General features: G+C 43.3%; 1 protein-coding gene across 2 annotated transcripts in view; it reads right to left on the bottom strand.

Annotated features, from left to right (window-relative positions):
* PDE6A (phosphodiesterase 6A) overlaps window positions 1–27,025 on the bottom strand; it is a 66,610-nt gene that overhangs the window by 13,401 nt on the left and 26,184 nt on the right. For both annotated transcript variants that reach the window (XM_024738250.1, XM_024738251.1), the window contains 12 exons: window positions 26,738–26,802; window positions 20,752–20,818; window positions 16,515–16,562; window positions 13,796–13,945; window positions 13,077–13,220; window positions 11,118–11,183; window positions 10,756–10,902; window positions 9,754–9,861; window positions 7,717–7,826; window positions 6,043–6,130; window positions 5,758–5,858; window positions 5,127–5,234 (listed from right to left, as the gene is read on the bottom strand). In XM_024738250.1, the coding sequence (XP_024594018.1) occupies window positions 5,127–5,234; window positions 5,758–5,858; window positions 6,043–6,130; window positions 7,717–7,826; window positions 9,754–9,861; window positions 10,756–10,902; window positions 11,118–11,183; window positions 13,077–13,220; window positions 13,796–13,945; window positions 16,515–16,562; window positions 20,752–20,818; window positions 26,738–26,802 (1,202 nt within the window). The remainder of the gene's footprint in view (window positions 1–5,126; window positions 5,235–5,757; window positions 5,859–6,042; window positions 6,131–7,716; window positions 7,827–9,753; window positions 9,862–10,755; window positions 10,903–11,117; window positions 11,184–13,076; window positions 13,221–13,795; window positions 13,946–16,514; window positions 16,563–20,751; window positions 20,819–26,737; window positions 26,803–27,025) is intronic.

Below are 27,025 nucleotides of genomic sequence, written 5' to 3'. Positions count from 1 at the left end.
GAAAAAAAAAAAAAAAAAAAAAAGGGCAGAAGAACTGAATAGACATTTTTCCCAAGAGGAAATGCAGATGGCCAATAGGCACATGGAAAGATGCTCAACATTGCTAATCATCAGGGAACTGCAAGTCAAAACCACAATGAGATATCACCTCCCACCTGTCAGAATGGTTATCATAAAAAAAAAAAAAAAACGAAACACAAATAATAAACGTTGGTGAGGGTGTGGAGAAAAGAGAACTCTCGTACACTGCTGGTGGGAATGTAAATTGGTGCAGCCACTGTGGAAAACAGTATGAAAGTTTCTCAAAAAACTAAAAATAGAACTACCATATGACCCAGCAATTCCACTCCTGGGTATATATTCAAAAAAAACAAAAACAGTAACTCGAAAAGGTACATGCACCCCAATGTTCATAGCAGCATTATTTACAATTGCCATGGTATTGAAGCAACCTAAGTGTCTGTCGACAGTTGAATGGATAAATAAGATGTGGTATGTATATACAAGGGAATATTACTCAGCCATAAAATGAAGAAATTTTGCCATGTGCAGCAACATAGATGGACTTGGACAGTATTATGCTAAGTGAAATCAGTCAGAGAAAGGGAAATAGTGTATGATGTCACTTAAATGTGGAATCTGAAAAAAACAACGAACTAGTGAATGTGATTAAAAAAAAGAAGCAGACTCACAGATATGAAGAACAAGCTGGAGATATAGTGGTTACCAGTAGGAAGAGGGAAGTGGGGAGAGGTGATATAAAGGTAGGGAATTAAGAGGTACAAACTACTATGTAAAAAATAAGCTATAGGATATATTGTACAACTCGGGGAATATAGCCAATAATTTATAATAACTATAAATGGAGTAGAACCTTTAAAAATTGTGAACCACCATGTTGTACACCTGTAACATATTAATATTGTACATCAACTCTACTTCAATTAAAAAAAAAGAGTCTGGAATTTTGCATCCTTCCTTTACTTCATAAACTTGTATTTCCAGTTGACTTCCCCCACAGATTTTTATCCTAATGTTTTGTTGTGTGTGTGTGTGTATGTATGTATGTATATATGTGTATAACTGTATACATATCACAGACATTCAAAAACATATATATATGAAATGTATTGATTACCCTTTCATCCTTATTTGCAACCAAATATGTCCATTAGTTGAAATTATATAACTAAACAATGCTGTCTTTGACCATAGGTCTCCAAGTGTTGAAAACTTTTCTTTTGGATTGAGTTATTATTATTACACGCTTAACCAATACAATAAAATATATTACCTATTTTTAGAAATTATTAAACACTCAAATAGTTTTGGAAATTCATCTATTGATGAGATAGGATGGGACTATTTTTTAAAAATCAGTTAACGAATTGGGAATTCCCTGGCGGTTCAGTGGTTAGGACTCTGTGCTTTCACTGCTGAGGGCACGGGTTCAATCCCCGGTTGGGGATAAGATCCCACAAGTCGTGTGGTGTGGCCAAAAAGAAAAAAAAATCAGTTAACGAATGAATACTTCTTATTGCAAGACTGATTAGATGCAATAATTAGAAACCCTGGGAATGGAAGGAGTTTTGTCACAATGTCATTCCATTCTTTAAATTCTTCCAAATGTATCTATCAGAAGCCCTCCCTTGGGTTTATAATGCCGCGATTAAAAGAAGCTTTGAGGACACCAGTATTTATTGTCCCTCTGTATGATGCCCCAGAGGTCTTTGCACCATAGACTTCAAAAAAGGGTGAGTTTGCCTTTATTTTGTAACATGGGAGAAGAGTGAGGAACTGACCATGCCTCACCTACTGTGCTTTCTCCAGAAGATAGTGTGAAGAGAGAGAACACTGATTCCCTTGAGGCCATCCAAGCCTATATTTGTCTTGGAAGGCCTTGGGAGGGGTATGTGTGCTCAGTGAAGACTTCCGCTTAAGACTACCTTGGCTTTTACAGTGATTGAAGAAGTCCTGCCTCTGGCTTTTCAAAATTTTTTGAAACCCTTAATATCATTTCTTTGTAAAGTCTGCATGACATTGCGTTGTGTGAAAATACCATAATGTATTTAACCTGGTGCCCCATGATGGTTATTTAAGGTTTTTTCAATATTTTTTGTGATTACGAATAATGCTGCAATGAATAACTTTGTGCATACTCCTTGAAGCACATGTGGGAGAAAATCTGGAGGGTAAATCCTAGATGTGGCATTGCTGGGTCAAAGAGTATGGCCGGTTACGATTTTGATAGGCATTGCCCTCCGTAAATCTGTCCCTACTGGGGAGTTCCCTGGTGGTCCAGTGGTTAGGACTCAGCGCTCTCATTGCCATGGCCCGGGTTCAGTCCCTGGTCAGGAAACTAAGATCAAAGATAAGCAAATTTTAAAACACACACACACACACACACACACACACACACACACACACAAACAAAACAAAAATCTGCACCTATTTACATTCCCACCACAGTGAATAGGATTGCCTGTTGCCCCTCACTCTGCCCAACAGCATGTGTTAGCAAACATTTAATCTTTGCCAGTAAGAGGGATGAACAATTATATCTCGAGGTACTTCTATTTTGCATTTCTCTCACTATGGGTAAGGTCATCATCTATTCATATGTTTACATCCCACTGTAATTCCTTTTCTGGGTTATATCTATTCATGCCATTTGCTCTTTTTTCTGTGGGATTAGGCTTTTTCTTGAATTGTATTAACACTACTAAGGAAATTAGCTCTTTTTCTGTCAGAAGTGTTGCACGTATTTTCCCCCAGTGTATCATTTGCATTCTGACTTTAGCTATGTGTTCTTGTGTGTGTTGTGCAGAAATCTCTAATTTTTATGTAGTCAAATTTATTGATCTATTCATGTCTTGAATTTTATGTCACACTTAGAAAAGCTTACTCTTTTTAATTCTCCCGTGCTTTCTTCCTCTCTCCATATTTTTAGTTTGTTTTCTCATTATTTTAAAATCCTTGATTCATCAAGAATTTATTTGCTATAGGAGTGAAATAGGGATTTACCTCTGTGGTAGAATATGAAATATATCGTAGAATATGAAATATATTTGGTTTTTGTCCCTGGTTCCTCACACAGAGCTCCTAAAACTCTTGAAATTTCCTGAGTGATAGGAGTGTCTTATCCTTCCCAAGAAGACCCCCTTTGGATTTACGCTAATGAGGTGATATAGGGCGACTTAGGATAGGGTCCCTAGGTGGGTTCGGGTAGGGCTGGTCACCAGAAAGACCAAGTGAATAGAGGGATGGAACTTTCACCCCCACCTGCTGGCCTCTTGGAAAGGGTTGGGAGGAGCTGCAGATTAAGTTTTATAAAAACTCTTGAACAATGAGATTTAATAAGCTTCAGGGTTGGTGAATACACCCCAGTTCCATGGGGATGGAAGCCCCTGCTTTCAGCGCCTTTCTGGCCTTACCCTATGTACCTGTTTGGCCGTTCTTCTGTATTCTTTATAATAACCTTTATAATAAACTGGTAATGTAAGTAAACATTTCTCTGAGTTCTGTGACCCACTCTAACAAACTAATCAAACCCAAGGAGGTGGTCATGGGAGCATCCAATTTATAGCTAGTCAATCAGAAGCACAGGCAACATGGACTTGCCATTGGTGTCTGAAAGGAAGCCAGTCTCGTGGTGCTGAGCCCTTAGTAAGTGGGGTCTGACACTATCTCCGGGTTGATAGTGTGAGAATTGAGTGAAATTTGTAGGACAAGCAGTCAGTGCTCACTGAGAACTGAAGAATTGCTTGCCGGTCTTGGAAAAAAACAATCAGACCACCTCATTGTCCCAACACCATTTATGAAATTATCCCGTTCTCCACTGGCATTGACCTGTCCTTCTCATGCCTGGGACTGAACTGCCTTCAGTTCTGCTGGTCCCTATTATTTCCTTTCTCTTCCAGAATTTTCTGGCTCGTTTTGCATACTTATTTCTCATAAGGATTTTGGAATTGGCTTCCTAATTCTCCCCAAAATAAAATCGATATTTTCCTTGGAATCACTTTAAATGAATAACTAAATAGGGAGAATAGACGGCTTTCCTAATAGTAAGACCCCCTGTCCAAGAACTTGGTGTTCTTTCCAGTCATTCAGTTCTTCTGCAGCACCATTTTGAAATGTCCAGCAGGGCAGCTCCTGGTCTGCCCGGGAGCAGCTGTAGCCAGCGTGTGCCTCCTTGTTCAGTGGTGCAGGTCACCCTGCTCCCCAGGATGGGAGGACCTTTGGGGAGGCCTTCTTGGACAACTTCAAAGCTGAGGGAAAGACTGGCCACTTGCCTAGTCTTCCCTGAGCCTGTCCCAGCAGCTGCCCCTTCTCTGTTGCAGGGACTTGTAACATTTGTGACTTAATTAAACCTCATCTCCACAGAAGCATCTGGAGATAAACTAACAACACCTCTTTGGGTACTGGGTCAGGACTTGTTTCCTTTGGCATCAACACCCAGGACCTGTCACAGGGGAGCCAGGGGAGCCATTGGCTTGGGCCACATATTCAAGAAAAGCCTCAGATTTACACTTCTCACCCCATCATCAACTGAAGTGAATCATGGAAGCACACTGAGAGAAACTAAAAGAAGACATTCACCCGAAAACTTAAAGTTGCATCCCATTACCAGAGCTCATGCCAGCGAAGCACTAAATATCACACAACTCATGGAACTAATTTGTGAATCGCACAGCTGTTTTGCAGGCCATTGCCATGCATAAAAGAACACTCAAGAAATTAAGCCTACAGATTGTGAGTGACATTTAGCTATCACTCAAACCATAATTGGTATAATGCTCTATGTTTTATCAAAAACTTTAAAGTTACATCACTTTACCACAAAAATTCTGCATTTTAAGATAGAAATACTTCAAATAGTGTACTTTTTATATACAAAGAAGTAAAACGATAGTATACTTTCTCATATTTTTGTGTTAGAGTAAAGATTAAACATATAATTTCTGCAATGCTGTTTTGGCATAACTTCTTTGCTTCATATGTCAGAGGCCTCCATAATGGAAAGTGTCCCAGGGCTCTCTTGAGGGCAGCAAGGCCTGTCAGTGCAGAATTTTGCCTTATGACCCCGGGCTTAAGGGGATCAGGGTCTGAGCCCTGTCTCAACTCACATAACGATTTCCTTCCGTGTCTGATCCAGCATCATGTACTGCGTCCACTCCTGTTGAGTCTCATAGGTCTTAGACTGATCCACGATCTTTTGGAACATCGTCCTCTTCCTACAAAACACACCAGTTTGTTAAAGGAGCACATCTTAGAATAAGGCAACCCCTGGCCTTCTAATGTTGGCTGTTTCAGACAGAGGCTAATTAAAACAACGTAATTTAAAAAAAGAAAAAAAAAAGGTGAAAAGAACCAACGCCTGGGAGCGAAGACCTAAGTTCTAACTCAGACTCTACCATGGATTTGTTATCTGATCTTAGCTAATCTTCCCCTGGAGCTCAGTTTCCCCATCTGTATAATGGGGGTAAAAATATCTAACTCATAGAGCTGTAGTGAGAGTCGATGTGTCCATAGCAAAAGTATGGTGCCTGGCACAGAGGATATACTAAATCAATTAGAACTGTGGTGTTCATTATCATTAGAATCATTGCTATTCTTTTTTTTGGCCACGCTGGGTGGCTTGTGGGATCTTAGTTCCCCGACCAGGGGTGGAACCCGGGCTCATGGCAGTCTTAACAACTGGATTGCCAGGGAATTCCCTAATCATTGTTATTCTTAAAATGAAGAAGAAACACCAACTTGAAATACAAGGCGAGGTCGGTAGCAATGATCGCGATGTCCATCATGTGGATTGCATGCTCATGTTGCCTGCGATTGAGGTTTTGAAAGATATTCAAGCTCTAGAGAGAAAACCATAGGAGAGATATAAGAGGTGATGCTGGCAGTAAAGTTGCTCAGCTACTGATGGCCGCCCCAGGTGATGGGAGAGGCAGCCCAGGCCAGTGCCTGGCCACACTCAGGCTTCTTGTGAGATGGGGGCTCCTTCTCAGGCCACAAAGCCAGTGCAGAGGGTCCTCACCCTACCTCATCTCTCAGCAATGTTTTGCCAAACTCCAAGTGGTGTCTTTCCAAGATGGAGGACCCGTGGAGCTTGGCCAGTGGGTTCTGGGATCTGAATGGGAGAGAAAGAGAGAGACACAGAGAGAGAGAGGATCAGTATGAAATGGCTGAGGTGAAGGCTAAAAACATCATCCATTCCTGTCACCTCCTAGTTCTGCAGGCAGAGAGGTTGAAGTTCAGGAATAAGAAGGAATTTGCCACACACTAGGACAGTGGGAAATAGGACTAGATAGCAGGTGTCCTGACCCTCAGGCTTTAGTTTTCTCCACAATTGACTCTGAGCCTCTTTGAGGTTGTGCACTCCCTAGAAGTGTGGACCCTTATCCCCAGAAAAAGACACAAACACAATGCCACGTGCACTTTTAGAAACTTATCGGCCCAGTGCCAATCCATGGACATTGGCACTGGGCCGTACTTTGAACATCACAAAGCCCCAGATCCTCCATACCTGATTCTTAGGGGAAGCCACTGAATTCCCACAAGCAATATATTTATTCATGTCTTTATTCAATAAATATTTGTTGAGCCCTTTTTATGCACCAAGCACTGAGATCAGTACTTAGCTTCCCACGAGGTAAAATGTAAACACAATCTCTAACCTTGGAGCAGCAGGAAAGAACTGAGAAGACTCAGAGAAGCATGTTCTAGGGCTTGTTAATGACTTACAGGCTGTGGGCCCTGGGAAGAGCCTCAGTTTCCTCATTTATAATATGGGTATCACACTTGTCCCTGCTCTGCCCAGCCCACAGGGTGGTCACGAGGGTCCCCCAGAACATGGTTCAAGGACGCTGCTTCAGAGACTATCTAGAATATCAGCTCTGTGAGGACAGGGTCTGTGTCTGGTTTGCTCACCCTGGTACCTCCTTTGCCTAGCCTAGGGCCTACCACACTGGTGTTAGGGGCATTGTAAACCCAAGGTGAATTAATGAACCGTTCTCAGTTACTAACATCTTGGCTTGAATTAATTCAACAGGTAGGAAGGGAAGGAGAAGAGTGAAGAAGTTTTTTTTTTTTTTTTTGAAGAAGTTTAATATATTAGTTTCCTGTTGTTGCTCTGACACATTACCACAAACTGAATGGCTTAAAACAATAAAATTTTATTGTCTTACAGCTCTGGAGTTCAAAGTCTAAAATGGGTCTGCAGAGCTGCTTCCCTTCTGGAGGCTGTAACGGAAAATCTGTTTCCTTGCCTTCTCTAGCTTCTAGAGGCCCCCTACATTCCTTGGCTTGTGGCCCATCCTCCATCTTCCAAGCCAACAGTGTAGCATCTTCTGTCCTCTCTGACATCCCCACCACCTCCCTCTTATAAGGACCCTTCTGACTATGTGGGGCCCACTTGGATAACCCAAGATAATCCCTATATTTCAACATCCTTAACTTAATCACACGCATGAATTTTTTTTTTGAATGTAAGGCAACATATTCCCAGGCTCCAGGCATTGGGGTGTGGACATATTTGAGGGTCATTATTCTGCCTATCACAGGAGTTTACCCAGATCCAAAGGGCAGGAAGAAGTGGGAAGGTGTGGACTGCGGGACTTCTCCTTGGCAAGCGAGTCTATCTGAGACCCATTCAGATCTAGGTAATCAATCCTGGAGGCAGGAGGTAGAGAGGAGGGCCAGCAAGCACTGACTCACTTCATTTGGTAGAGATTGTTGGTGCCTCTGTGGTCAATGTCATGGCAAAAGGCGGCGGTGACCATGGCCAGGGCCTCCAGGTCTGTGAAGTATTGCTTCAGCTTTCCAGTCTGGAAGAGCAGTCAGAGATAGCACTCACTCCTTTCTTGTGGGGGTCGGAAGCAGGGCTGAGAACTCAGGTGTGAGGGGGAGGGCCTGGAGCTTGGAAACATAGGTCTGATCTTGGCTCGACCCATGGCGCCACAGGGTGACCAGATGTTTGCCGGGACTCAGGGGTTTTCTGGGATGTGGCACTTTCTGTGCTAGAACTGGGACAGTCCCAGGCAAATGGGGCTGGTGCGTCACCTTACTCCTGAGTGACCTTAGCTGGTCACATCTCCCTCTGGGCCTCAGTATCTCATTGTGCACACTCAAGGTGGAGGGCATCAGACTGGATGATTGTTGAGAAACTGACAGCCCTCGAGTTTTAGGATTTAGAGTGTTTTTGAACATGACCAGACTGGTAAAGCGAACCTTCCAAGCCTGGTCTACCGATTCAAGCACAGCCCAGAAGAATTTTTCCCTGAGCGTCTTGCAAGTACTTAACTCCTTGTTTGTGCAGGTTGTTGGAGTCAAGGGTGGAAAGAGCCCTGGGGAGGTGATGCTGACTCTGTGACTCTAAGAAATAAATCAAGTTTAAGGGGTATGTTTTTCACCCTCAATGACAGCCTAGCCAGAATTCCTGCCTCCTGGCCCTAGAGCTTACTCTGCCCTGACCATTCCGGCCACAAGGGAAAGGAATGAAGATGAGGAGCCTGGGCAAGGACAGAGAAGTGTGTCATAACCTGGATGGGAAAACACTTTTAAATGAAATATAGAAACTGCAAACCCTCTGAGACAAAAAGACTGACACATACACATAGGTATGTCCATCCAAGGACACGGTAGCACTGTTTGTAATAGTGAAAGATCGAAAACAGCCCCCATGTCCAACAATAGGGGAGCTGGGTAAAGAAATTATGGTCTACTTGAACAATGCAGAATACGCTGAAGCCATAAAGTTAGATCATGGATAGGCCTTAAAAACATTCAGTTAGCACAGGGAGATCAGCTCGGTGCTTTGTGACCACCTAGAGGAGTGGGATAGGGAGGGTGGGAGGGAGACGCAAGAGGGTGGAGATATGGGGGCGTGTGTGTATGTATGGCTGATTCGCTTTGTTGTGATGCAGGAACTAACACACCATTGTGGGACAGTTATGCTCCAATAAAGATGTAAAAAAATAAATAAATAAAAAAATTTTAAAAAGAAAACATTCAGTGGAGTAAGTCAGACACAAAAGGACAAATACTGTGTGATTCTACTCATGTGAGATACCTATAATCAAATTCATAGAGATTGAAAAAGTAGAATGGTGGTCGCCAGGGCCTGGGGACAGGGGAAATGGGGAGCTGCGTTAATATTGTTGTTTAATGGGGACAGGGTGTCTATTTGGGAAGTTGGAAAATTTCGAGAGTTGGAGAGTGGTGATGGTTGCCCAATATTGTGAACATACTGAATGCCACTGAATTGTGCACCTAAAAATGGTTAAAATGGTAAATTTTAGGTTATGTATATTTTACCACAATAAAAATATATTTAAAGGATATGATCGATATATTTATATATTTTCAAATGAAAAAAGCATGTTACAGAATAATAATATTTAATTGGTTATGAACAAAATAAACTTTGTGTATGTGTGTGTTAACAAATATGTCTCGATGATTCTTAGAAGAAAATCTTGAAGGAGTTGTGTCATAGTTTTCTCCAAATACCGGCTTGGGCGTGGGAGAAGAATGTAGCTTTCTTTTACTTTTTATTTTATATACTTCTCTCTTCTTGGAATTCAGTTATGCTAAGCATGTACTCTTTTTGCATTTTTTTAAAAAAAAGCAGTAGGTAGAAGAATGCTGCTGCTGCTGCTAGGGGAGCTGCACGAAGTCGTCCCAGTGTGGCGGGAGCTTGCAGCCGCCCGCGGCCCCACCCACCACGCCGCCCAGATGCCGCCACCGTCGTACCACCAGCAAGGAGAACATGGTCTGCCCCACGTTGAAGCCGTGCCGCCAGTTGTGGTAGGTGATCCTGCGGTAGCCCTTACTCAGGGAATACATGAACCGCACCAGAACCTGCGAACACATGCACATCAGTGAGGAAGCAGCATTGCGCCAAGGCTTGGGGGTGATGGTGGTGGGGATGCTGCCTGCTGAACCCCAGATGCTCCAGCCCCCGCCCTGGACCACGTGTGGGAACTAGCAATAGATGCAATAAGGCTGTGAGAGCACTTTGCAGACTGCTAGGTACTATGACAGTGGACGTGGTTATGAAACAAGGCCCTGGGAGAAGCTTAAAGGAACTGTACAGGAGAAAAATCAAAGGGGTCTTTACATCAGTGGTTCTCAGACTTGAGTGCACGTCTGAAGCGCTCCGGGCCGTGTCTGATTCCTTACAGCTAGGAGTGTGTGTGTGTGTGTGTGTGTGTGTGTGTGTTGGGGGCGGGGGGATGGGGGGGTGCGCGTGCCCATGCGCCCGTGTTGATCCGTTTTCAGGTGATGCTGATGTGCTTTGGGGCAACACATTTAGAACCGCTGCTTTAATCAAAGAAGTCTGGGAAATTCTGCACGCGATATATCCCCCACCCCCACTTTTTGTCCATCCCCGTCCCCCTAGATGCACAGCACACCTAAGGAATTCTGCAGGGGAAAAAGTCCTGTTTAAATGGATTTAACCCACTTTTCCCACTCTGTTTGACTGTAGGACCGCTTTTGGAGTCCCATTTATCCATAGTCTTCAGAACTCAGTGCCTCAATACCCACCTTGAGAGACACCAGAGTTCAGAGGAACCATGTGTCTGTTTTCTGAGAAATGACGCATCTGTGCGATGTGACTAATGCTTTAAATCCTAAAAGCTGAGGGTACACTCTTTTTAAGGCAGTTTACAGATTGAGTTTTTTTTTTTTTAAGCAAGCAAAAAAGAAACAGGGAAAAGAAAAAGGGAAATCAAACGTCTGTTTCGACCTCACCTCCTGAGGAATGTGAAATTTATCCACCACCCTGAGCTCATAGTACATCTGTATTCCACATTTCACCAGCTCCAGTTCCGTCAAGGGCAGGTCGCTGAAGTGGAATTTATTAATTTCATATTTCTCTGCATCTGGCAGCTGTTCTTGCTGTGTGGAACATGGAGTCAAGTGACTGGGATGCATGAAGAGTTCCTGGGTCCCTCTCCTATCCCCCCCACCCAAGCCCTGTCCCTATCCCAAGTCCGCTGGAAGGATCAGAGCAGAGTGGCAAGGGTCATGCTTGGCAGAGACACTCCCCGCCCACGCTTGGGGCACACCCCGCGCTTGTAACCGGTCAGGGCCGGCGCTGCTGCCCAGCTCACCAGGATCTCAGCCAGTTCTTCTTCCTCGCATTCCCATGGCTCCTTCCCATACACTTCTCTGGTTTTCTGCCGGGGCCCGAAATAACAGAGAAAAGAATTAGTTTACTACATCTAAGGTCTAAATGTATCTCTACTTTTCCATTTCCTTTTTTCTTCTTCCACCAAAGTTCTTGCAACAGAGCTACCAACTCAGAGAGGCTGTCATTCAACATTTATTGACAAGTAAATTCAAGGTCATGTGCTTTGGAGCCATGGAGCCATTCGTGCATATTCGAGCTCTGCCAGTTACTGGCTTGGATCTCCCATTTCCTCATCTGTAAAATGGGGATAATAAAAGTACTTAACTGGCAAGTTAAAATTAGATTATGCAAAGTCTTTTTTTTTTTTTTTAAACGTGGGTTCTTAGCTCCCAGACCAGGGATCGAACCAATGCCCCTTGCAATGGAAGCGCAGAGTCCTAACCACTGGACTGCCAGGGAATTCCCTTATGCAAAGTCATTTCCAAAAACATATATGCAACTAAATTAAATAATGAATGTAAATCACCAAGGGCAGTGCTTAGCACATAGTAAGTGCTAAAATTAAGTAATGCTGTTGTTGATATTGTTATTATCGCTGACTGGGCATCTGGAGTCCTTGCTCATGGTCCTGGCTCTTCCTCTCACTTACTGTGTGACTTGAGACAAGTTCCTTCCCTCTCTGGGCCTATTTCCCCATGTGCTACAGGAGGGGGGAACCTGGACCCAATAACTGGTTTCGGATTTCTTGATCTAGAGTATAGTCTATTAACTTTTAACTGGTTCACTGAAGCTACGCCTCCATAGGGTCTACATATCCATCATTTGGCTTAAAATTATGGACTGAGACAAGCAAACCATGGGTCAGTTCATCCATACTGGATGTTTTCTCCTTTGACTTTATCAGTTATTGGGATCAAAATGATCAAATTTGTTGTATCTTCCCAGCTTAAGAAATGCCCTCTGAAAACATTGGTTTATGTTGTTTCAACTCATGCAGTGTATAAACCAAAGTCTTGGGAACTCAGCTGGGCATCATAGCCAATGCCTTTTGGCTAATTCTGTTTACTTCTAAAATCTTGATCTCTTTGAGACCAAAATCCCAGGAATGGTGGACCACTGATTCTCACATATCTTTGAAAGCCTGTCATCCAATTTCCCACCCAGGTGGGATTTCCCTCTATAGCTTCCCTGATATATGATCACTCAGCCTATGCTTAGATACCTCTCATGATGGGGTGCTCACTACCTCCCAAGGCAGCCCTTTCAGCACAGTGATAATTTGCTCATTATCCTGAATGTTAAATGAGACCTATTTAACGAGCTGGGTGATTTGGGGACAAATTACTTCCCCCTTCTGGGGCTCAATTTCTTCATCTCTACAATGGGGGTAAAAATTCTTACCCTGGGACTTCCCTGGCGGTCCAGTGGTTAAGACTCTGAGCTTCCAATGCAGGGGGTGCGGGTTCGATCCCTGGTCAGGGAACTACAATCCCACATGCCATGTGGCACGGCCAAAGAAACCAAATCCTTTCCCTGCCCACCTTACTGGGCTATTGTAAGCATCATAAGTGTGAAATTACCTTATATACTGTACAGTGATGAAACTATGTGAGGGCTTCCTACAAACATCTAACCCCCCCTCTGAACTATTTCTTTGCTCAGAAAAATTGAGTCTTCTAAGTGAGCTGACCTCATGGAGGGAGGCTCTGAGCAGCTGACCATTGTCCATTGGTCTCTCAGATAGAGCTTCCTCTCAGAGTAGGGACTGTGGTTGGTGACTCCATCTCTAGTACCATGTTAGCCCTGAGCACAGAGAAAAATGGAGTTTCTAGAGCTGTTAAGCCAAGGTCTGGTTCTAAGACTGAGGTAACCCTGCGAGGGACAGCTGTCCCCATAGCAGCCATTTCTAGAGTAGAAACAGGAAAAAAACACTACTCACCAAGATTTTCTGGATTTCTTCATTGTCACACTTCACGTGATATTTCACCATGTCTTGGAAAATATCCTTCCTGTTTTCAAGTTTGTTCATTGACTCATAAGTGTCAGGATTTAAGACAGACCAGCCCAGGAATTGAGTCAAAGACTGAAAGGAAGGAAAGGAAGAATCAAAGGCAGAACATCCAGGTTTGATCCTGCCTCTGTAACTTAGGGCAAGACTCTGTAAACCTCCATTTTCTCAGCTATAAAATGGGTTTGATTAGCTGTGTGCTGCCCTCCTCAAAGAGATGTTGTTAGGATAAGATGAAATAATGCATGGGAATGCACTTTGAATAAAGCTCTAACACACATGAAGCGCCATCCTGATGTCTAATCATTTCACAAAAGCGGAACGTGTTGTGCGTATGTGGGGACATGGGATATAAGTGAACTCTCTGTACTTTCTGCTCAATTTCGCTGAGAACCTAAAGCTTCCCTAAAGGGTAAAGTTTATTAATTTTTTTAAAAAGGGAATATAGATTTCTCTGACAACTGCTGCAGTGCAGAAGGGAGAGCAAAGAGAATAAATGTTGAGTCAGGAAAGTGTCTACAAGGTGAGCTCCCATCCCTCCTGAGCTGGGGCAGCAGCACACAAGGGCCCCACCATGTGGCTCTGGGGGCCAAGTTCGTTGGTGAGCCGACTCTGAATACCACGTCTAGGGGCCTCCTCAAAAACCGTACCTCCATGAGGGTCTCATCCATTTCATCAAAGGGTTTCCCATCTTTGCGATTGTAAAACGTGGCCACCCCAACAATTTCTTCCTTCTTGTTCACAATTGGCATAGAAAGGACATTTTTAATCATCCATCCGGACTCATCCAGAGGGTCTTTCTGCAAGAGAAGAGCCAGAGTAAGTTTGCTTCAGGTACCAGGCTGCAGAGGCATCTGTAATGGACTTCATGCTGCCTTATGACCCTGACTGGCTGAGGGGGTGGCAAGAGGTTAGACCTTGTTGGGCTTTGCATGATTTTAGTCGCCAAACGCCATGAGCAGGTTGCCCATCTGGTGGGAGCGCCGTAAGCCAGATAGCTATACTGTTTTCATGCCCAACATGTCAGGGCCATCATGTGCCAGGCAACGAGTTGTGTATTGGGGATCTAATGATGCAAACAAACAGTCCAGGGAGGTAGTGTTTCCCTTTCAGATACAGGAGCTAACTGCAGGGGACTGGCTTAAAAGGGGCCATGTTGGTGATGCTTGTAACTTTGAACTAATCAACTGGATATAACCTGTACCTTTTGTCTCCCGACCTGCCTTTCTCTGCTCCTTTCAGCATGTTGTTTTATCTCTGTGAGCCTCAATTTTCTCATTTATAGTTGGGGCTGGTAGTAAGAGTAGGTACCTCATGGAACAAATGAGAAAATAGAAGTGAAATATCTTGGTCAATCATAAGGTACCATTTATGAGTCATTTCCCATCTCTCTGAACCTCACTTTCATCATTTATAAAATGGGGATAACTAGACAATTTCTAGCCTTTTTTCCACTGATTCATTGAAGATTTATCAAGTATTTTACAATGTACAAGAACCTGAGCTAGAAGATGGGAGAACTAAGAAAAATAAGGCAGAGGTGTTGTCCTCAGGTTGCTCACATCTGGAAGGTAAACAGGCAATCACACTGCATGTGGGAAGTTCTGCAAGGTACTTTGGGAGCCAGAGGAGGGAAGGAAGTCAAGGAAGGCTTCCTGGAGTTGGAGAGTCTTCTAGCTCGAAAGTTCCAAGATTTTAAAGGGGGTGAGATGATAATTATTATTATTTAAGTAGCACTTGAACTCAGCACCTGGTAGGAGAGTGACTTCAGAGGGATGTAGAATACAGTCCAAAGAGCATAGAGCTGTCAGTCAGGAAACTTGAATTCAAGTTCCCAGCTCTCTCCCTAACCCTTTCTATCACAGCCTCTCTGAAGGCCATGATGAAGAAGCAGATTTTATTGGAAGTGAAAAAAAATGAAGTGGGAAAGTATTAAACATTTTTTTTTTTTAGTATTAAACATTTTTAAGGAGCAAAGTTACTTGATGCAACTTATGTTTTTCTTTTAAAAATCACTCAGGCTACTTTGTGGAGGAAGAGTTGGAGACAGAAGACTGGAATCTAAAAACAAGATTAGACTTTATTTATTAAAGTGGGTAAACTACAGTTAATCAGATGACTTGGGTAAAGATCAAGTTCTGTTGTGGTTATAATCAGATTAGCAACTCTCAGCAACAATTTGCCTTGTCACACTGATGTGGTCAACATCACAACACAAGATATACGGTCTTAACCTTGGAAGGATATTCTCCCTAAGGTCTTTCATAATGTTATTTAAGGAGTAAAAAAAAAAAAAAAACCACTAATTTTGCTATGAGCCATTTTTATTTCCTTCTTAATTATTTCCTGACTGCTCATTATTTGGTTTTCATACACCTAGCATGCTAAACTCAAGAAATATTGACAGGGCACCCAGAGCTGCACATGTTAAGAAAGATAAGCCCCGACCTTTGACCAAAGGAAGCCTATATTTTGCCAAGAGGAATTAATCTAAAAGACAAGGAAGGATCATGAAAGATGATGTAAGGGAAATAGAGTAAGAAAGCCAAACTCCTTAGCATGACCTTCCAGGCCCTGTGTGACCTGCCCTGTGTCTACCTCTCTAGAGTTTCGTCCTGCCACTCTCCCCTTAGTCTCATTGGTCTACTCTGGTTCCTTCCAACAAGCCCTCTCTTTCCTGCAATCCTCTCTCCTTTCTTTACTGCCCAAACATAATTTCTCAGGGACACGTTCCTTGACTCTTCCCAGATGAAGTCAAGCCCCGCCTGGGAGAGTCCCTCCTCTGTCCCTCTGCTATTGTCCTGACCAGCACTCCACATGCCTCTTTCCCCATATGATCACGAGCTCCCTGAAGACAAAGACCATGCCTGTCTGGTCCACCTCTGTAGCTGGTGTAGCATCGTGCCCATGCCTGGCCCAGAGCATGCCCTCTGCAAACATTTTTTAAAAATACAAACAAACAAAATCAAATGCAATACTAAACAACATTCCATGATAATCCTAAGGAGACAGAAATGATATTCAGCCAGGGGAAGCAGAATAAAACTTCATAGAAGTTTCATAGCATTTGGGGCTATCATTGAAGGGCAAAGGGGATTTGGACAAGAGACGGTAGTAAGGCAGAGAACAGCATAAGCAAAGGTCCTTAGGCCAGAAAGCAAAGGGTGTAAACCTTAAAACCAAATGGGACCTTGGATTTACCAAATTAGCTCTCTCCCCACTTCCATGGGCACATGACATTTTTGCACTCACATTTTTGCTTTGTTGAGACTGCTTCCCAATAAAGTAGATGGATTCTAATGTATTTGAATCCTCTTTGGGGGGGGGGGGGAATATCATATGACAGAGAGTAAATAAAAAATAACTTACCTGGAATGCAAAAAAGTCCTCTGCAGGTGCATTCATGATGTTGCAGATCTGAAAGCCATGAAGAGGAATAATGGAGTTATGATTAGACTTGATAGAGTACCCATTGAGGGCAATGGGCATGATATTTTCAGAAATATCACATCCTTATCCAAGGCATTCACATTCTTTTCATCAGGTAGACATGCTTAAGATGGTTTTGAATTATTAAATGAGGCTGCCGAACAGGAAAACTGCCTTATAAACATGGCTTCTTACCATTTGCTTCACTTCTGAGTCATTTCCAAGCTTTGAGAAAGTTAAGGCTACAATTTGTTGTTATTAATAGCTGTATAGTGTCCCACTTTCTTCTTTTTAATGTTAGCTTTTTTCATATCTCATTCATCTTTTATTTATTTGTTATACATATCCATATACCTATTCTTCTTCAGATTCTTTTCCCATATAGGTTATTACAGAGTATTGAGTAGAGTTCCCTGTGCTATACAGTAGGTCCTTGTTGATTGTCTATTTTATATATTGTAGTGTGTCTATATTAATCCCAACCTCCTAATTTATCCCTACCCCCCGCACCTTTCCCCTTTGGTAACCATAAGTTTGTTTTCTAAGTCTGTGAGTCTGTTTCTGTTTTGTATATAAGTTCATTTGTATCATTTTTTTTTTTGATGATGGCCATTCTGACCAGCGTGAGGTGATACCTCATTGTAATTTTGATTTATATTTCTCTAATAATTAGTGATATTGAGCATCTTTCCATGTGCTTTTTGGCCATCTGTATGTCTTCTTTGGAGAAATGTCTATTTAGATCTTCTGCCTATTTATTTGATTGGGTTGTCTTTTTTTTTTTTTGATATAGAGCTGCATGAGCTGTTTGTAAATTTTGGAGATTAATCCCTTGTTGGTCGCTTCGTTTGCAAATATTTTCTCCCATTCTGTGTGTTGTCTTCTCGTTTTGTTTATGGTTATCTTAGCTGTGCAAAAGCTTTTAAGTTTAATGAGGTCCCATTTGTTTATTTTTGTTTTTATTTTCATTTCTCTAGGGGGTGGATCCAAAAAGATATTGCTGTGATTTATGTCAGAGAGTGTTCTGCCTATGTTTTCCTCTAGGAGTTTTATAGTGTCTGATCTTACATTTAGGTCTTTAATGCATTTTGAGTTTATTTCTGTATATGGTATTAGAGAATGTTCTAATTTCATTCTTTTAGATGTAGCTGTCCAGTTTTCCCAGCACCACTTATTGAAGAGACTTTCTTTTCTCCATTGTATATTCTTGCCTCCTGTGTTGTAGATTAATTGATCATACAATCAGTGATTTATGATGATGTATGTGTGGGCATATTTCTGGGCTTTCTCTCCTGTTCTTTGTGCCAGTACCATACTGTTTTGATGACTGTAGTTTTATAGTAAGGTGTCCCATTTTCTTGCCCCCTTTTGTTGAGTATTTGGTTATGTTCAGTTTTTTTAATTAATGTAAATAATACCACTCTAAACATCTTTGAATCAATTATATTTGTTTTGTCAGGAACGAGTTTTTCCTTGTGCTGTAAACTTCACAGCAAATGAAGAAGTAAAAGGTGCTGTAGCTCTGGTTGTATGTATATTGCAAGATTCCTCTCCTGAAAACTGGACCAGTTTACCCTATCATGCAGACAACACTTATCTGATCCCTCCAGAGTCCTGCCTATGGGGCCACTGTATACAGTTGTGTAGCATGTGCACTGCACAAAGGCATCTGGCTGAGGGGGTGACTGGGAGTTGAAATCCAGCCTGTTCTTGACTTTCAGAACAATGGCCCTAGTCTTTCTCTTTTCATCCATCAAGAAGGGACACATTTTCTAGTTCTCAAAAAGGTACCATGTGAGCTTGCTTTGACCCTGCCTATCCCAGTAGATCAGACCATTCTGTTGTCTGAGAGGATGAGCTGTGCCTGCTCCTGTTCAAGACTGCCCACCCACTGAGGCCTCTGGCCTCTCCCTGGGCTAATTCCATCAGTTGCTATTGTTCTCTCCTGATTTCTAACCTCTCTGAAGGTTCTTTAGCTTCAGTCCATGGGCATGCTTGATTCTCTCCCAACCTTGAAAACAAAATCCTCCCTTGGCCCAATGTGGTCTTTGTAGTGACCATCAGGTTTTCTCCTCCTTCTCTTGCATTTTCTACCTTCTCTTGCATTTTCTACCTTCTCATTACCCATCCACACCTCAGCAGACCACCCGCTGGTTTCTGCCTCCACCTTGCCACCAAGCCTGCTCTAATCAGGGCCATCAATGACCTCCTAACTGCCAAGCCCAATGGGAGTTTTTGGTTCTTATCTCACTGGATCACTTTTGCTGCATTTGTTATTCTCTCTCTTTGTTGAAAGTTTCTACTTCTTTGGTTTCCATGACACTACCCTCTCCTGGGCCTCCAGACACCTCTGAACCCTTCTTCTGATTCTCCTTCACACACTCTTCTTCCTCCACCCAATCTTTAAATGCTGGCATCCTCTAGTATTCTACCCCGAGTCTCCCTCACTCTCCCTGGTGACTTCATCCGCACTCATGGTTTCAAGTACCATCTGCTCCTAGGAGCAAAGTGGTCAAGGACCAGATATACTATCATATGGTCTGTAGTGTAGTCAGTACAGATCTCTACCTTTTGTTGACACAAATCTCTATCTCCATCCGTCCTCTAGCTCCACAGCATCAGAGTCATCTCTTTAGCTGCTTGCTGGACACTTGCTTCTGAAAAAAGTCTCTGTTGCACCTTGTCTGAAAGTGATCTCAGCATCTTACATCCAAACCTGGTGGCAGCATTATCTGTCCAATCTAGAAGCCTGAAATTGGCTTTGGTCCTTCTCTCCCTCCCTCTCTGCTCACAACCAATCACAAAGCCCTTTCAGTGTTAGATCTGAGCCCTGATCTCCCTCTCTCCACCTCATCTCTGTCTGAGTCATGAGTATTGAATGAGCAAATGTATTCACTGCCTGGCTCATCATAAGCACTCCATGGCTGTTAGCAATGAAGACAGTTAGTGTTCTTTACTGCCTTTGCCTTTGTTGAGATGTTCTTCATCTCTTGTTTGTAAGGACACACTTTTCGCTCTGCTTCCAGTCTTAGTCCCTTCAGATCTATTTTCTAGGGAGCGTTCAGAGTTTTCTTTCTGAAATGAAAATTCATTGTGCCAACCTTTTGCTTAAAAACCCATCGCCTGTAGATTAAAGTTCCACCCTCTTGACCTGGCGTCCAAGGCTACTGTGATCTGGCCCCTCCCTCCCTCTCAAGTCTCATCTCTTGCCATCTTCCTGTCTCAAACCTAACACTCCAGCAACACGGAACTGCACACTCTGTGTCACTTCAAACCTCCAAGCCCTAGTTGTTTGCCCATGTTGCTTCCTCCACCTGCAATCCCCTTTCATGCCCCACCTGCCTAACCCCTATTTATTTTAAAACTCAGACCAAAACACTCTGGCAAGTAAAGCTGGTTTAGATGCTTCCTACTTTGTGTTCATAGAATGTACCATGTACATCTCTATCTGGCCTTATCACATTATAGTCTAAGTATCTGTTCATAAAGATATCTCCCATTTGATGATGAGCTTCAGAAGAGAAACTATTTGATTCATCTATCATTGTATCCCCAGAGCCAAGCACAGCACCTGGCACATAGAAAATGCCCAATAAATAAACACCCTGATACATGAACAGCACTGTGTAGTGTGTGTGCCTGGGGAAGGATACAGAGATAAGCAGGCTCAAATATTGGGGTGATGTGCAGCTATGACCCTTCTCTCTAGGGTAGGGGATACTCTCACTCTACCCTGCACCCCAAGCGGGTAGGGCATGGGGGGAGATAGAGCATTTGAGCTCTGCTGTGTGGCTGGAAATGTGGCAGGAACGGGGTTGGGGGGGTGTTGGGAGTGGCAACTAAGTCTCTGGGATGAGAGGATGGGACTTGTTCTGTGGTGAGCCTGGTGGACCGGCCACTTGTGACTTTATCCCTGACGTTTGCGTAAATATCTTTAGTTGTCACTGAGACTGCGCACCTTTCCATCTGAGGGTTCTTTCTCTGTGTATTTCATATTTCTTCAAATGTCAGTTCTCTGCACATCCCCTTGGACCAACCGTCGAGCAAATTGAGAAATGGGAGAACCGGGCTTTTAGAGATACACACTTCCCATCGTTTTTCCCACTCTCTTGATCTGAAATCCCTTCACCTTTCTACCTGATTCAAAACTCTCCCCCTTCAAAGTTGTATTACTTACCAGGCCATTTTGGGCAACGTAAGTGGGAAGGCCGCTCACTAAAGCCCAATGGTCCGGAGGTGGATTCCTGTAAAGGCCAAAGACAGTGGTAACTTCTTTTTTTAAAAATAGATTTTATTTATTTATTGGCTGTGTTGGGTCTTTGTCACTGTGCACGGGCTTTCTCTAGTTGCGGCGAGGGGGGCCACTCCCCGCTGCGGTGCAAGGGCCTCTCAGTGCGATGGCTTCTCCTGCTGCAGAGCACAGGCTCTAGGCGCACAGGCTTCAGTAGTTACGGCTCACGGGCTCCAGAGTGCAGGCTCGGTAGTTGTGGCGCATGGGCCCAGCTGCTCCGTGACATGTGGGATCTTCTCAGACCAGGGCTCAAACCCGTGTCCCCTGCACTGGCAGGCGGATTCCTAACCACTGCGCCACCAGGGAATCCCCCAGTGGTAACTTCTGATGTAGGGACAGTTGGACTAAAAACTTGAAACTGGATCTTACCCTCCCTCTTCTCTCTGGTGGCTCCAAGCACCCACTTACTATACCAGACCAAGCCCCAAATCTTGGCTAAGCATCTTAAGGTCCAAATGTAGACACTGAGAAAAAAGCGATAAATCAGTTTTATTAATTTCACACTGAGTTTGACTCCCTAAGAAAAGAGACAAAATTCATCTAACAGATTGTTATTGGCTGCTGAGCAAAAACAGATGCCGTCATTTCCCTCCATTTAGTACTTACATACAGAGAGTTAGCTTAATATCATGTAGAGTGAGGGAAACCCACCTAGGATGAGCTCCTACCACATACCAAGCACTAAGCTAGGTGCTTTACATACTTATTTATCCCACACAGCAATATCACAATTTTGGGTATTATTTTTACTTGTTTATTGCAAAAAATATATACACACATGGAAAAATGCATGAAAAACTTCGTCAGTTGTTTGAAAGTGAACTCCTATGAAATTATACCTGGCACTTCCCTGGTGGCGCGGCAGTTAAGAATCCGCCTGCCAATGCAGGGGACACAGATTCAAGCCCTGGTCCAGGAAGATCCCACATGCCGCGGAGCAACTAAGCCCATGCGCCACAACTACCGAGCCTGCGCTCTAGGGCCTGCGAGCCACAACTAAGCCCGTGTGCCACAACTACTGAGTCCGTGTGCTGCAACTACTGAAGCCCACGCACCTAGAGCCCATGCTCCGCAACAAGAGAAGCCACCGCAATGAGAAGCCCACGCACAGCAAGGAGGAGTAGCCCCCGCTCGCCGCAACTAGAGAAAAGCCCGTGTGCAGCAACAAAGACCCAGTGCAGCCAAGAATAAATAAATAAATTTATTTAAAAAAAAAACAAGAAACAACAACCTTGTCGGTACCTTGGAAATCCCTGACCTGACCCCCCGCCACTCGCAACCTTCTCCCAAACCCCAAAGGTAACCATTGTTCCAATGTTATGATTCTTGCTTTTCTGTGGCCTGTTTTCCTGTAGCCTGCTTCACCTGTTTTAGGTAGAATCAATGTGCATACATTATTTCATTGGACTTCTTTTTCATGTTGCTGTAATTCATTTGTTTGATTGACTTCAACCGTTTTCCCTGGTAAGGTTGCATATAATTTATGCATTCAACTGTTGATGGACATTTCCCTCAGTGCGAGGCTAATATGAGCATTGCTGCTTCCAGCACTCTGGTGTATATGTGCATTCAATTCCATGTGCTAATTCTAGGAGTAGAAATCCTGGGTCATGAGATGTGCATGTCTTCAACTTTACTAGGTAAGACCAAACTGTTTTCTAAAGTGATCATGCCAATTAATACTCCCATCCGCAGTATATTAGAGCTTCCTTTACTCCACGTCTCTGTCAATACTTAGTATTTTCAGACATTAAAAGAAAAATTACTTTTAGAAGATTAAGGAAGTTCTCCTCTATGGAGATAATTATGTCATGTTTCTCTTAACGTGGCAGATTGTATTTATTCATTTTTCTAATGTTAGCCCTGCATTCCTGGAATATACCCAATTGGGTCATGATGTATAATCCTTTTTAGTTATTATTTGCTAAAATTTTATTTACTTAGCATATTTGCATCTATGTTCACAAGTGAGCTTGGTCTGAATTTTCTTTTTTCATACAGTCTTTGTTGAGTTTTGGTGTCAAGTTTATGCTAGCCACTTCTTTTTCTAGTCTCCTGGATAATTTGTATGAGAATTGCATTATTTCTTCCGTAAATATTTAGTAGAACTCACCCCTGAAGGCATCTGGGCCTGGAATGTCTTTGTGGGAAGGTTTTAATGTATTTTATTGTTATAAGACTATTGTGGTGTTCTATTTCTTTGTGATTTATATTTAGTAGGTTTTATTTTTGCAGGAATTTGCCTCTTTCATCTAGATTTAAAATATTTTGGGCATAATATCCTCTTACTATCTTGTTAATTTCTGTGTCTTTGTGGTTATCCCCCTTTTCCTTCCTGATACAGCTCATTTGATTTTCTATTTTTCTTGCTCAGTCTTGCCAGAAATTCATCAATTTTGTTAATCTCTCCAAGAAACCAGCTTTTGGCATTTGTTCATTATTCTGTTAATATTTCATTAATTTCTGGGCTTATCTTTATTCTTTTGGGGAGGGTTTATTTATTTGCTTGTTTGCTGTTAGTTTCTTGAGATAATGTGATGGATAGCTTCTGTCTACCCTCCAGATCCGCTCTCCAACCTGCTCCTCCGTGTCCCAGGAGGCCAGTCTGTGTGGACTCCATCAATAGGGTGCCTGGCCTTCCAGCTTCTGATTGAATTTAGCCCAATGAGGAGACCTGGCCAAAACTAGAGGCAGGTAGAACAGTTAGGTCAGGCTACTTATTTCCCTGGGTTCCCCCTGGCAGGGTTGCTCTGGGTTTGCTGCGTCTCTTGACTGAAAGGCAACACTTCTCTCAAGATGCCCTGCTCTACATGATACTTTCTCCGTCCAGGTTCTAGAAATTTCCTTTGGGCCCAGGAATGCTTACAACAACCTCACTACTAGCATATTCTCTTTCAGTTTCCTTCATTCCACCCACACCTCTGTAATTCATCCCTTTATAAGTAAAGCCTCCTTGAATTACCCTAATTTGAATGTGACGCCTGTTATCTGCTGGGACCCCTACTGATACAAGTGGGTACAGAGTTTATTACTTTATATTGTATTCTTTTCTCATATGAATATTTAAGACTGTAAATTTTTACCTTAAGCATGATTTCTGCATCACACTGGTTTTGACATGTAATGTTTTCATTCTTTCAGAATATGTCATAATTTCCATTGATTTCTTCTTTTACCCATGGATTATGGGTCTTCGTTGCTGCGTGCGGGCTTTCTCTAGTTGTGGTGAGCGGGGGTTACTCTTCCTTGCAGTGTGTGGGCTTCTCATTGCGGTGGCTTCTCTTGTTGCAGAGCACGGGCTCTAGGCACACGGGCTTCAGTAGTTGTGGCCCGTGGGCTCAGTAGTTGTGGCCCGTGGGCTCTAGAGCACAGGTTCAGTATTTGTGCACACAGGGTTAGTTGCTCCGCGGCATGTGGGATCTTTCCCGACCAGGGCTCGAACCTGTGTTCCCTGTACTAGCAGGCGGATTCCTAACCACCGCACCACCAGAGAAGTCCCTCTAATAATGCACCTTGAGACCTATTTTTATCTGATAGTCACATAGTTACATCGGTTTTCTTTTGATTATCATTTGCAAGGCATATCTTTTGTTCATTCTTTTACTTTCATTCTATCTGCATTCTTATCTTTTAGATAGCTCTCTTGTAAATAGGATATATGGTATTTCTTTACGTATATCTCAGAACTCATCAGTTCTTACAAGAACTGGTTGTTTTTTTCTTTCTTTTTTTTTTTTTGGCCGTGCTATGTGGCCTGCAGGATCTTAGCTCCCCTACCAGGGATGGAACCCATGCCCCCTACAGTGGAAGCGTGGAGTCGTAACCACTGGATGGCCAGGGAATTCCCAAGAACCGTCTCTTATATGCAACTGAGAAAGATAATATTCTGCCAATTAATCTGTAATGCAGTGCTTTTTGAACTTATAATTATTACTCTACGAATATCAACAGAGCTCTTTTAGCATTTAGGTATAGATTTTTATCATATCTCATACCTTTTTCCTGGCTTTTTGTGCCATTCAAAGGTACTTTTTGTTTCCGTGCTGCATCATAGTATAATCTCTTTAAGTTACTTCTAAGAATTTATATTAAATTCAATGTGGATACAGCCACACTGTAGAAGGCAGCAAGGTGGATGTTATCAGCGGCTAGAAGGGTGTGATACTTGGTGAGGAGTGGTGAGACATTGGGGAGAACTGTGATCTGTGATAACTCAGCATACAGACAATGAGTTTAATAAACTGGCACCTCTAGAGAAGTGGTTAGAAAACAGAATGGTGGCAGAGTATGCAGCTGACAAGGAAAAAAAAGAACAAGAAAGCGACGAGTTTAGGAAAGACTCAGTCTTCATGCAAACAAGACCGAACAGAGAGAACCCAGAAACTCAGGAACCTGAAGCAGTCTCTTATACCCAACCAGTAAAAGATAAACCAGAGAACTGAGTGATCTGAGTGACAGGATTATCAAAATTGTTTGGCAACAGCTGCGACCTCTCACAACCACTATTTAAGGATTAAGGTGACCTGCTATAAATCCCTTCATTTGGACCAGAAAAGAGACCAAAGGTGAGGCTCTCCCACAGAGGCTGATCACAGCCTCACGGAGTCTGCAGTTCAGTTGGGAAAGAGAGCCAAGCCTCAGACAAAACTGTGGGGTGCCTCTTGGTGCCCACAGAGGATTCACATAGGTAACAAGGCAGCTAAGTTTTGGAGAGTGCTCTACTGATCAAAAAGTACAAGCTGATACTAAAAACGTTCTTGACTGTTGAAATCTTAAAATGGCCTTTGAGCCTCCACCACCCGCAGGTAGGTTGGAGGCCTCACCCTCTGGGAGTTCTTGCCTTTTCATTATCCTCCTAGGTCATATAAGAAGACATTAGAGAATAAGCTTTCTGGGACTTCCTTGGTGGTCCAGTGGATAAGACTATGCGCTCCCAGTGCAGGGGCCCCGGGTTCGACCCCTGGTCAGGGAACTAGATTCCGCATGCATGCCGCAACTAAGAGCTCGAACGCTGCAGCTAAAGATCCTGCGTGGCACAGCTAAGACCTGTGGCAGCCTAAATAAACAAAAAAATATTTTTAAAAAAAAGAGAGAATAAGCTTTGCTTGGGGGCTGAGTCACTTTCTTTGCCAACTTCCTGCCTTTGTCTCACCCTCTGCATTAGGCCCCAGATGTGCCTCCATAGAAAATCATTGAAAAGCCGTGATCGGACACCATGGCCTCATTCTATAGAGAGGCCCAAACCGGCCACTTATTTATTTATTTTTAAATAAATTTATTTATTTATTTATTTATTTATTTATTTATTTATGGCTGCGTTGGGTCTTCGTTGCTGTGTTCAGGCTTTCTGTAGTTGCTATGAGCAGGGGCTACTCTTCATTGCGGTGCACGGGCTTCTCATTGTGGTGGCTTCTCTTGCTGCAGAGAATGGGCTCTAGGCATGCAGGCTTCAGCAGTTGCTGGCATGTGGGCTCAATAGTTGTGACTCGTGGGCTCTAGGGCACAGGCTCAGTAGTTGTGGCACATGGGCTTAGTTGCTCCGTGGCATGTGGGATCTTCCCAGGCCAGGGCTCACACCCATGTCCCCTGTACTGGCAGGCAGATTCCTAACCACTGCACCACCAGGGAAGTCCCCAGGCCACTTATTGACACTGGACTTGGGACTTGAACTCACAGCAGCTGAGTCAGAATCCAGCCTCATTTTCCAAACTGCATGGTCTTTCCACCCTTCCACACTGCCTCCTTACTGCTCTCCCTGCCTCGAACAGAGTGTGTGGCCTTCTTGGGTTTGGTTAGTGTCGATCTTGGAATGAGTATCTTCTGGACACTGATAATGTGCCTGCAATTCTACATGTTTTGAGAAGAGACTTACGGGATGACTTTGATGTCTTCTTTGCCGTGCAGGATGTAGTCAATGACCTTGTAAAAGTTGATTTCCTAGGCAAAAGAGAGAGTCTGAGACAGTGCTTCAGCAGGAGTGTGTTCTTGAGAAAGGCTTTGTTCTTTACCCTGTGCCCTGTGGCTTCCCAGAAGCACCAGCCTGACCTTCTAAGGGTGTGTCCCGGTGCCCCTGGAGCTCACTGTCCTCAGCTGACTCTCAGGATTCAGTGTGCTCCTCCTTGGAACCAGCTCACAGTGGCCAGGCAGGGGCTGGGATCTG

Source organism: Neophocaena asiaeorientalis, unplaced genomic scaffold (genome assembly GCF_003031525.2).
Source record: "Neophocaena asiaeorientalis asiaeorientalis breed wild unplaced genomic scaffold, Neophocaena_asiaeorientalis_V1.1 scaffold404, whole genome shotgun sequence".
Taxonomy (NCBI): domain Eukaryota; kingdom Metazoa; phylum Chordata; class Mammalia; order Artiodactyla; family Phocoenidae; genus Neophocaena; species Neophocaena asiaeorientalis.
This window is presented reverse-complemented; position numbering and strand designations above follow the sequence as displayed.